At 26.7% G+C, this 13,349-nt stretch overlaps 1 protein-coding gene across 1 annotated transcript; it reads left to right on the top strand.

Annotated features, from left to right (window-relative positions):
- The first annotated feature begins 441 nt into the window (after positions 1-441).
- LOC107169042 (uncharacterized) lies at positions 442-12,009 on the top strand. Its single transcript, XM_089227071.1, has 6 exons — positions 442-537; positions 653-789; positions 4,764-4,853; positions 6,199-6,310; positions 10,435-10,545; positions 11,054-12,009. The coding sequence occupies exons 1-6, from the start codon at positions 442-444 to the stop codon at positions 11,138-11,140; spliced, it is 633 nt and encodes a 210-aa protein (XP_089083197.1). The 3' UTR covers positions 11,141-12,009.
- The last annotated feature ends 1,340 nt before the right edge of the window (positions 12,010-13,349 follow it).

Genomic DNA, 13,349 nt, shown 5'->3' with positions numbered 1-13,349 from the left:
GTTTTAACGTAAGTTATTTTGCCCCGAGGCATGTATACATTAAATGCACCACTGCGAGTATAACGTAAATACTACATGAATCACAACCTACCAAATCATAGAAAATTCATTGGTTGTATAGCAAATAACTATGGCCTATGGGTTCAGCATTCTAATTTGTATAATTTTTAATTAGGTGCTCATTAAAATTGAATATTTTATGGGTGAACATGCATTCATATTTTACTTTTGTATAAGTATATATGTATACGTATATGAAAACAGCAAAATAATATAGGTAATAATATTAATATGCTATATTGCGCTGCATTACTGCAATCAATGGTAGTTACTTTACAAATGAGGTAACTAAGATACGTTTGTTCAAAATATAAATAGAATATTATTATAAAGATTATTCGTTACATATATAATGGTATATTTTTGTTTTTATATATAAGTATGTCAGGGCGCATAAACCCGTGTTCAAGGTGTTTAATTGAAAATTGTATTATTTCAAAAATAGATGACGATCCTAGGGATGAAGTAATAAATGACGTAAGAAACTTATCAATGTCAATATTATATTATTATAGTCGTTTGATTATCACCTAGCTGTAGACGATATAAAATTAAATTATACAACACAGTTATAAACTTATACATATTATAGGCAATCGTTTCACAAGTAGAAGACAAAACCAAAAAATTGCTACGATTGTATTTAAAAAAAAAAAAAGAGTATTTGTCCAGTTTGGCAACGAAGAAATGTATACAAACGTCTACAACTACAAAACCAATAGTCTACAAGTGAAGTTTACGTATTATAATTGTATAGGTGTAATATGAAACATTTGTATAGTGACGCCAAACTTTAGGTTAAGTTTGAAATTTAAATCGTATACGTCTGGTTGTAAAATATATACAAAATTGATTACCTGCCGTCCAACACCAATATTTTAGAAAACCAATCAGCTATAGAGTACTTATATAGATATATTTAATAATACATTTTAATAGCCGTTAATATGGTTCAACTTCCTTTTTGGATTAGGTACAGATGTCTTTTTTTTTTTTTTTTTCAAATGCGCTTACTTTCAAGTTTTGTCGAGAGTGTGCCTTTATTATACGAACATTTATTCATAGCGTTGTGTATCAAAATGCCGTTGAATAATAACATTCAATTGAATAACATTAATATTAATGTTCATCATGTATATATCAACCTTCTGCTATGCTGAAGCAATGATCATCTTTATCTGCACTTTTTTTCAATTACACCTCTATGCAATACATTTTTATGCACGAATTTTATAACAATAATAAATTATGAATTAACCATGTCCGTGTGACTATATCACATAAATTATTCGCCTATCACTCTATGTTACGATAATTACGTTATAAAATATTATTGGAAAATTCGATTTATAATTATATTACTATATTATATTCGGTACCTACTAATACTGGGATTATTTTAAAAACTAGCACTATTAGGAAAGTATTAATGATTTTTTTAAATTAAATTTTGCTATTTTATTGATATAATTTTTAAGATTTTATTTTTCGAATGACGAGACATTAAATTTCTTATTCTGAACCGAGATATTTTACTAAAAGTTTTGATACATAAAAATAAAAAAATAAAAAGATATAAATAAATGCTGTTTTTAAAATTTTAAACACGTAATCGTCACAAATATTAGTAATAATATTACAATACAATTGAAATACTAAATTATACATTTAATTATCGAATAACTCGAATTCTTGTCTCTTGAAGTGTTTTTAAGTTGTGTTTGAGGGCTGCATTTTGATAAATACATGTCCTAAATTTATATTTATTCTCTTGACATTCAGGTTATCGAGACTTGACTGTACAGAAATTTAGCGACTAGTCAATCAGTGGTAATATTACATTTATTATTAATTATACACCTACTGCAGGCTACAGTATTGTTTAAATTTAATGTAATAAATTATCTTCGGTTATTTATTTTTATAATGATAATTTTTTTCTTAAAATACAGAAAGTACATTAATCTTAATATGCAGCAATAAATGATTAAATTCTTTGAAAACTATATAGTTATTTTCATAAAAAAACAATAGTCAATACATAATAAATATTTCATTACCTTGGTAGGTATGTATTTATTTTTAAAAGTTAATTCTTCCTAGTATTTATTATTATTTGGAAGAATGATCGTAACTTCCTTATTGAACTTTCGTTTGGCAGGTAATTAATATAGATAATTTAATAGTATCTAAATTATCAAAGTATAAAACCTGTTATACATATTTATTTAATATTTAATCATTAGTGCATTTTGGCATATTAAAAATTAAAATTGTTTGAAATGTTGCCCCACCCAAAACTCACCTTAATGTTTCGCTAATTAAAACAACTGTGCAATACAGCAATTATGTGTTTGTTTGAAATATGTTTTTCTTGGGAAGATAGTGAAAATATAATAATTTAATAAGGAGTAATACATATACAATAAGTAAGTAATGTAGTTGAATATTAATTTTGAAAACGGATGGATTGGAGTTTTGTATTTGGCCACTGCTCAAAAAGTAGTTGATTACGCCACTGCAGTCTAACCGTAGTGAATATTATTTATGCAGTCATGTTTATTGTCTTTGACTGGTATCGTTTGATTCTTTTACGCAGTGGTTTATCGCTGGTAGAGCGATACGAGGACAATCTGCCCAATCTGGCTGTCAAATTAAACGCTTACGAAAGATTACACCAAAGGATCCGTCTTCAGATTTTATTTAGGGATTAGGTTATTATTTAGTGATACGGGAGGTCCGGATTTCTATTGAAGGCGAGAAGGCAATAAAAGAAGATTATGTTTCGTTAGTTTTATATTTTTCTACCATTGCTCTCCACAACGCTGAATCGTATTCGTATATATATTAATAATATATTTCATGGGCTAATTTTCGGCTCACATAAGGTCGTACGCGGCTTGTGTCTTATTTACAAAAACTAAAACTTTAATTTTTTTCTTATACATTTATAAAAAAAAAAAAATTGTTTTTAGCATATAAGTATAATTTGTAATTTGATATGTTTTTTTGCTGTTAGCAATCTTTATTACTTTTCTGTTATAAAAGTACAGATTAGATCAAAATGATCAAATTATTCAAAATTATAAAACATATTTACAAATATTTTGCTCTTGGTATCATTGCATGTATATATATATATATATATATATATGCACTTATATATGTACTTAACTCGTGAACATAATCATGTTGTCGCCCTTGATATATTTTATAGACAATTTCGTAACATTTCTGCGATAATATCGATGTGCCGTTGTTATATAGTATAGATATCATTATGAAATTGTGTCATTATTGTAGCATAGGTCTCAAGGGACTTTAGGAGTATCTCGAGCGATGATTGAGTGGGGCCATGTCACTACTCCGAGGGATTTTCGCCATTATTGGTAAATTATCGGAGTTATTTATTGTAAACGCGGACTGTGAATGTGCGGTTTTCTGCGTTGGATTTATTGTTACAGGTACCTTATAAAGCCCGAAATAATATATTATTCTTGTAAAACAAAACCACGTTTTGCTGAGTACCTAATAAATTGTGATTGCAAAAGACTTATTGTTTGAACACGGAATTTGTTTGTTACGATTTTTAATTACAAATCAAGTGTAAAACACGTATACGTACGGATCACTGTATAGTCCCGACTTTAGAGTTTTTATTTCACAGTCCTAAAGCATAATATTATGAGGCCAATTTTTCATAAATATTATAACTCTATAAGCAGCATATACCCAATATCCGATAATTACCGATTTCTGATTATCAACTCTGTATATAGATTAGTGCAGTGGCGTATCCAGTGGGGGGGGGGGGGGGGTAATGGGGTTGAAACCCACCTCGAAAATTATTCAATGTATAATTAATTTAATGATCAATCGAAAATTATAAAAAATAAATTAAATTCAACACAATTTAATGTTATATTTTTTTAACCCCCCGCCCCCCACCGAAAAAAATGCTGGATATGCCACTGGATTAGAGAGTACAAAAATACTGTTGTATTTTGCTGCCTTGTACTGAAAATCAACTCTCGGCATAATTAGAATATTATCCGATCCATCCTTAGTCCACCTACATATATCTGTCACCCACCGATCTGATGCCGACTTCTCTTTCGTCACATCGCTTTTCGGCTCTTTGAGTGTTCCTGATACACGTCCCTATTTCTCTGTAATCTATATCTTTCCGTGTACCCTTCCACAATAATAGCAATCATTAATTATTTCAATGATCTGACTATTAATTCCTCTCTTATAGATTCAATTGATTTTCACAATCGTTTGCATAGCGTGTTCGCCATCTCTCTGGGATTCAACTTCGCTTACTCTAAATTACATAATATTACACCATAATTTTGTTTTTACTATTCAGCCTTAATTTTTTACATTCATGATATTGTTTTAATTTCTTTATGAATCTATACCCTGATCACAGCGTAAATTCAATTAAATTAATGAATAACTTTATTTATATTTTATACCTGTCGCATCATTTTCTGGTTTTATATAGTTGGTGAAATGATGAAAATGCATATTTATACCAAGCATGTAATAACTAAAATAAGTAATAATTAATTGGTGTACCACTGTTGTATGTTTAAAAAATATTGATAGTTTGCATAAATGTGTTTTTATCAACAACTGCTAATATATAAATAAAATATTAATTAATTAATAAATACTGAAAATAAATTATATTTTAGACTGAACAATAATAACGTATCAAAAAAGTCATGGGATATCAATCGATTAAACGAATTATCCAAGCCCAGAATCGATTATTACGAATACACGTGAGTACATAATGACCCAAATTATATTGATATAATATTATGTAGGTAATATGGGCATAATATATTATTCCATATTACGGGTAAAATCGATAATTGGTTCCTAGTTTTAGAGAAACTCAAAAGTGACATGAATTGACTTTTAAAAAAATTTTTTTTTTTGAATAAGTGTTGAAAACCATAAAATGATATAATTATTGCGACTTGTATGAAGCTATAGTATAATAGTATAAGAGGGGAATTTAAGACCAAATGTAATTTTTAGAAAATTGAATTTAGAATTATGGCTGGTATATTTTCGTATTCGTAGTATAAGAAAATAATAATATTCAACAAATAAAATTTATTTTATTATCAATATTTAAAAAAAATTTTAATATTACCTATATATTGTTCATATTATTATTTGACTTTGTTAAATTTATGATATAAGAAATATCAACTGATGACTATTAGTTATAATTATATAGCTGCCTAGTACTTATATACAGCGTGATTCTTTTAAGTGGGTACACTAATTATCTTGAAAAGTATTTACTTTTTTCAAAATATTTTTTACATGGTTTCAAGGTACTGATCGTTCTAATAGTTATATGTAAAGCCGGTCCACATGACCTGCAGCATTATAATCACCAATGCTTTCGTGTAAGAATAAAGCGATGCGTGATAAGGATATATTGCCTAATAAAATGCAAAAATGATGATAATTTCAAGGCAATGATATCATTTCCTTCCGCTATTTGGAATTTTCGTAATTTCCTAAACTTTCAAAATTATAATATTTAAATTGGGCAGATTATAATAAAAAAATATATGGCATCTTTGTCTGATATCGTTCGGAAATGATAACATGTACTAGGCAATTATTTCATTTCCTTCCTCTATTAGGAATCGTCAAAATGTCCTAGAAACTGTTATCATTTCCTAAATGTCAAAATTTTCGGTAACATATACAATTAAAATAATAAATTATTTGAAAATAGATAAATATTTCAAGTTACTTCTATTCATCATAATTGAGGCATTTCTAATTAAATTATTTTTTAGAATATATTTTTTAATTATTATTGTTATGAAATAATAGTAAGTTGCAATATCATAATTTAATTGTGATGCGCTTTTTTTTAACATGGAATATGGAATGTAAAATTAAAGATGATGAAATCCCTTATTAAGTGTATTGTAATTCCAAAATACATCTTTATTCATGCAGAAGAATTAACCTTAGTCTAAGTAAAAACATAAAATATGATAATAATAGTCCAATAATGTGTTAAGTGTAAAATACTGTTTGTTTGTACTTTTGAGTTGATTTGAAAACATTATTATGAATTGGAATCGATTTCAGAGAGGAAATTGTAACAACTAGACGTCGATTTCGGCGTGTAAACATTGCGAGGATTAACGATTTGGCCACCCCGCGGAGGACGGCATCGGGTGTTGAACAGGCTCCGCATAAGGTGTGTTTGAATATAATATTATAATAATAGATATATGTATTTACACGGTAATTGCTAAGTTAAGGGTTTATGGAGAAAACACGATTTTCATAAGTTTCTAAAATTCTACCAAAAATATCGCCCATATTGTTACAAAGAAAGTATAGAAACAGCTACTTCTTAAAATAATATCGGTAACTGCTTTATATTTTCAATCGGTTAGTTAAAATTATAAAAGACAAACAATAAGGATGAATGAGACGTAATATTACTCTTCAAACGTTATTTATACGTCAGCATTTTCATAAACCTAGCTGCTTCAAATTATGAAACAAAAATATTGGCGATGGGAATTTAAAAATGATAAATTGATACTTGGACAGTGGAACAAAAGAATGATTTTATGGGCTAAAAAATTAAAGAACATTTTTAAATTGCACCTAAAAATAACATTTCGATAATGTTGTATTAGTTATAATCAGTGCTAGGATTTATATGCAAAAGCATGTTTTTTTTTGCGACTTCTGATTGTTTATTTTTATAAGTAATGTCCACGAATTATTTCATGATGAGATAAATGGTGGTATTTTTATTTTGCATGTTTTTGAATATATTGGATAAAATGCATATTATTGCATATATTGAATAAAATGAATAACCTTTATTACTAAGTCCAACCTTATCAATAGTATTTAAGATGTAAATTATATAACTTGTAAATAATTTAGATTTAAACCCATTGTTGCCAATGGCCATAATTGCCGAGGCTTAATTCTAATAATAATAATAAAAAAAAATGAATATTATTGCATTTTTCGATTAAAAGAATGCGAAAATTGAATGTCTAATAGAATATTCAGTGAAACTTTTTTTTTTTTGTCAAACATACATTTTATTTTTATAAATACAATCCTATGATACGATAGGTATGCGATAAAATATTGAATAGTTTGACGGAGAAAGATAAACACAAATAAAATTATGTAAGTCAATATAAAAAAAGCGGGTAAGTCGTGGATGTCATTCTGCTGTACAGTAGGTTACTGTAATGAATGGGATTAAATTTTAATGCAATGATAGGTATCATTGTATACGAAAAACGATTCTGAACGGAGATGATTTGTCAGTCTAGGATATTATATTATATTTAAATATTGTCATATATTCTATTTTGAAACAAATATTTTATTTTTCAATTAAGACGCATTTTGCATAAGGCATGGTTAATCAATTAGTGTAGTTATCATGTAGTTATCATAATTCATAATACCTTATATTATTATAGATATACATATACCTGGTTTGAGGATAAATCATTATCATTACGCGATTTCATAAAAATTTAAAACTCAAACGCTCAAAACATTTTTCCTATAATGACGCTTCAAGTTTTCTCTATAGATATTTGAAGCAAAACTTATGGAAAACTTAGTGTTGAATTTTATAACCTTTGATAAAAATACAAACAATATTATGAATTTTGAACTATAAAATAATTCGCAAATATTCATGGTTTTGACGAATTTTTGTCAATATTTGAAATTCAAATGCTTATAAAAATTTAATTTGCATTTCCGGTGGACATTTTTTTTGTGATAATGATTGAAAAACTTGTAAGGAATCTTATATTAAATTTTTAAATCTTAGTTTAGAAAAGAAATTTTTTTATTAATTTCTAGCTTAAAATAATTTGTGAATTTTTGTGATTTTTACGTATTTTGTCAAAATTCAAACTTTGAATGCTTATAAAAAAAAATTGTAACTATGAATTTATTTTGCATATACCTATGAATAGTTCAATTTAAGTCAAATTTTTTTTTAAATTTCATGGTGGATAGAACATAGGTACTTATATAAACATTCGGTGAAAATTTCATGTATCAATGGTCCATCGTTTTAGACCTACATAAAAAATCAAAATTGATTTTATCGAAAACTGATTGTACGTAAAATTTCCTGTTTTTCCTTTAACTTTTAGTTTGTTTATCCCGATTAATTAGAAAAATATTAAGAATTTTTTACTTTTGATCCCCCAAAGTATCAACTAGATTCACTTTTTGATTTAACAAGGTACTTTCAGTTAAAAGTCAAAGTATTTTTACTGCCCCAAAATGGAATGACAAACACAAAAAAAATAAATATTCATGGTTTTGACGAATTTTTGTCAATATTGGAACTTCAAATGCTAATAAAAAAAAATTGTGCCTATATATTCTTATAATTTTCTATTCACTATAAGAATAACTTATGAGGAACTCTGTATTAAATTTTGAAGTATTTTGATGGGGCCAAAAAAATTTTATCGAAACTTCAAAAAAAAATTTTCAGACAAATTGAAAATTTCAGACGTCTATAAATATCTCAAAAAAAGTCAAAATGTTTTGAAAATTAAATCATGTAAAGAAAATGCCAATCTAAATAACTGATAAAATTTCCAAGTATCTACGACTTATACTTTTTGAATAATAACAAATATTTAAAATCGTTTGAGAATAAATCGTTATCGTTACGCTATTTCGTAAAAATTTAAAATTCAAACGCACTTAAAATTTTTTCTGTAACGATGCTTCGCTTTTTCTCTATAGCTACTTGAAGGAAAACTTACGGAAAACTTAGTGTTGTATTTTTAATCCATAGTTATAAACACAAACATTTTTATGATTTTTCAACTTCAAAATTACTTGCAAATTTTCGCGTTTTCGACAGATTTCGTAAAAATTTAAACGCTTATTATTTACAATTAGAACAACTCATAAGGAACCTTGTATAAAATGTTCATGTTTTTTTGGTCATCCAAAATTTTTTTTACCTACACTTTATTAGTAAAGATAATTCTCATAAAAATTGAAAATTTCAGTTATCTATATATAACTCAAAAAGAGTCAAAATTTTTTAAAATTAAACTGTATATAGATAACACTAACATAAACATTTGGTGAAAATTTTAAGTATTTACAGTGATTAGTTTTTGAATTACAACCATATAAAAAAATCGATTTGGTCAAAAAATGGTTTTGCATAAAACATTTCCCGTTTTTCTGTCATTTTTTTTGTTTTTCTCGATTTTTTTGAAAACTGTTGGAAAATGTTTACTTTTGACCTCTATAATGCTCCAAGGATATTCACTTTTACATCAGAAACCACCATCAAAGTTTGAAATTGAAGCATTATTTTGACTAGTTATGCTGTACACAGACAAAAAAAAAAAACACACATCATTGTAAAATCAATACATTCATCACTCCGTTCCGAATCTAATACAAGATGGTCGTAACATTTAACACACATAATGAATGCGAATTATAAATTTCGTTTCTAATTTTTTTTATTTCTCAATTACATTATATTAAGACAACAGCCAATTACTGATGTATTTCAATAATTAATTTTTTTTTGTAACTATATTTTTGAGTTTATTTTATAAAAATTGAAATGCATATTTTATAATTTTGTATTGCATACAAATCCTAGTCCTGGTTATAATACTTTCAGAAATTACGTTCATGAGCAATCATCCGCTGTATATCGAGGTGATCCACTTAACGCAAGACACTCATAACTTTAGAAAACACTTGCGTTTTCAGAAATATATCTTTTATATAGTTTTAAGTCATTGCAATAAAACATTTTCAAAAAAAAATTTTTTTTTACTATATTTTTTATCGTCATCTTATACTAAGTTTTTACTCTTTTAATAGACAACGTTTTTCGAAGCAAGATATTGCTTGATTATTTTAATAAGTACTTCAATATACAATTTCGGACTTGTTATTTATTAGATAAATATTATTTAAAGTTTAGATGATCAAAGAGTTGGACCAATATTTTACGGATTACCCTTTATCGGCTGTATTACTCCATTACGGCAATCTAATCTTGAAATACTTATAAATACTTATAGACTACTTGTCTAAAATTCAATTTTTACATTTATCAAAGTAATCTAAAAAATAATCTTCTTTGGTATAAGCTAGGAATTCAAATTTTATAATTATTATACAAATTATAACGATGTACAAAATGGGGAAACAATTATGGATTTTAACAATTTAAGATCCTACCTACGTGGATCACCCAATACATGTTTCTAAAATAAATAAGTTACATTAGTATTTTTATGATAAAATTATTAAACTTGTCTTCAGTGCAATTGTTGCACAGTACCTTTATGGATGTTGTTGCCGAGGTTAAAAAAATTGTCCGTAGCTCAGAAACGGACTGACATAGCCGAACACATTAAGACGGACACATTTTCGGTAAGTATTAATTTTACAGTATTATGACCAAATTTTACTAAACATCGATTATCGACTAAAGCGCAAATACATGTATGTGTTCATCTTTTATAATATTATATGAATTTTTTCATCTCAATGACCACAAACATGGTCACTTTTTTCAATTGCATACCTGAAGATGCTTTCCATAACAGTTTTTAGCATTTTATTGAATATAACTAAAATAACTGGGAAAATAACTAAAAGCAGATATACATGAATACAGAATATTCAATATTATTAGTAATCAACACTTAATATATATATATATATTAATAATAATATTCAGGATAACATACATGTTATATGCTTATAGTAAAGATATTGTATAGATATAAATAAATGTATATATAATAATATATAGGTGTTTATTAATTGTACATATTATGTTAATATAATATATGTTATGATTTAAAAATCGTTACAATAGTATTAACAGTATTTTTAAGACTAGAATAATTGAATTGTAAAAATACTTATGTTTCAGGTCAAAAAATCAGCGCTGAAATATGTTGCTTCTGAAAGGTTAAAACGGTTAGCGACACCACGATCAGTTCACCAAGATGATTTTTAACCCTTTATAGGGCATTAGTTAAAATATGAACAGAAATGGATGGAATTTTCAGGATAACATAACTATAGATATACTATTTGGACTGAATTCATCAGACAACTGAGTTTTAAAAATATGTCATATAATACACGTGCATAAAGTTGGACTTTTAATGGTCTACACATTTTTTATGGTACTACTTGTAGTATTTACAGGTCTGAATATCTATAATGTCTGAGTAGTACCATCATTAAACAGCTTAAAGACCATTCAATGTCTCAATAAATATCAAATACAAATACGTAATGGTAAAAAATATTTTACCGCGTATAGACGATGGAAGAGTGTGGCTCAGTTAAATAGTTTTAAAATGAATTACTAAAAGATAAATTATTTAAATTATCAGCATAAAAAGTAGTTGGACGATTTTTTCTTTAAAATAGTTTATTCAATTATTTTAAAGTATTCAATAACTCAAAGTTAGCCAATATGTAGTTGGCCGAATTGTGTCAAATCCGATCGGCCAAAATAGGGTGAAACTTAAAATTGCTCTCACTCCCGATTTTGCTTTTTAAGTATTCAAAATGATGAAAATATAAATTTTATACTTTAAAATTGATCTGGAGTCGATCGGCCAAAAGCTGCCACCTCCCCCCCCCCCACACAATCTAAACTTTTTTGTACATCTTGAGTTCTCTGATGATTTACAGATTTGGGAGTTAAATTTATAATTATTCATTTATTTACAGTTTGTTCAAAAAAATGCACAATGTAGAGGAGGGTTAATTTCATATACGTATGAAATACATTTTTTTTTTTTTATATTTCACTAAAGAAAAATAAATATTGAATAAAAAAAAATTGATTTAACGAAAATTTTAAATTTTAAGTGGAGCGATGAATGTGTTTATCTTATAATTATACTGTGTAGTTTTTTTTTAAGTTAGTGTTTTTTTTTTTTTGGAGCAGTAAAAATGTTACAATTTTTAAGATAGTTTTTGGTAAAAAATTGTTCTTTGGCGTGTCAGAAGTAAAGAATTGTAGAAGCTGTAGTTTATTAGGTTTCGAGTACCTCGCAATGAGTAGTCTACTACATATTGGCACTATCACTGTGATAATACATGGCTATAATGCCCATTACGAGTATGTTAAATTTAAGTTCAACGATAAATTATATTGCACACGAAAAACGATTCTGAACGGAGACAGACAGAATCATAGCCTACGTTTCTAATAATATTTTATTATATTATGTTTATGTTGCTATGAGTTATTTATTTTGCTATTAGTATAATACGGTTTAACTGTCAAGAATTAAAAATTAAAAAAAAAAAAAAATCACAGGATGGATTTTTCCATCAAGTTTCCTATCCAACAACTCCCGCATCACTTGAATTTTTTTTTATCAAATTGTATAAATAAATATTGTAACAAAATAAAAAAAAAGTTTATCACGGTAGGTTAAACTAATTTCTTCCATCAACAAACCACATACGTAATACACAAAAGCTAACACTCGATACTGCTATAGAGTAATGTTTGATACAAATTACAAATGTTGATTCCAAAGTATAGCTATAAAAAGCATAATGATTAATTTAGACCTAAAATTGATAAGTGATAAATGATAAAATTAAAACTAAGGTTGATTAAATCTGAATCAATCCATCTTTGTTATAGTTTAAATGTATTTATCAAGCACATTACTTTGTATTTTTAGTACATAAAATCATTTTTTAGTTGTTTCGAGGCACATAAATTCCCAGTACGCTAATTAACTTTAGGATAAATCATTCATCACTACCATATCGTTTTAATAATGCGTTTTTTAGATACCTGATCGTATTCAATATTCATTATCAATTCTTTCGACGTGTTATCACTGATCAATAAACTAATATAATTTATTTATTAAAATGAATAAAAAAAAATTATTTTTACCATAATTTTATTGAATTTTAGCGAAGAAAAGAAGAGTGAATTTAGTAATTTTGAAGTATTTTAAATTTAAACCACTTATCATGGTCAATTAAATATTATATTAAAATTAATTTTTGGTTAAATGGTGTAATCGAAATCTGTGCATAAGGTATTATTATATTATTATGTGTGTAGATTTTAAATTAAATATTCACGATGAGTCCGAGCCTAACCGTAGTTTATTCGGAAATTAAAGTTCTACTTTAGTGTCAATATATGATGAAAAAAACTCAAAACGCCTAATTGCTGC

The sequence above is a fragment of the Diuraphis noxia genome, unplaced genomic scaffold, assembly GCF_037042655.1.
Source record: "Diuraphis noxia isolate RWA-SAM2 unplaced genomic scaffold, SU_Dnox_SAM2 contig0004, whole genome shotgun sequence".
In the NCBI taxonomy this organism is placed as follows: domain Eukaryota; kingdom Metazoa; phylum Arthropoda; class Insecta; order Hemiptera; family Aphididae; genus Diuraphis; species Diuraphis noxia.
This window is presented reverse-complemented; position numbering and strand designations above follow the sequence as displayed.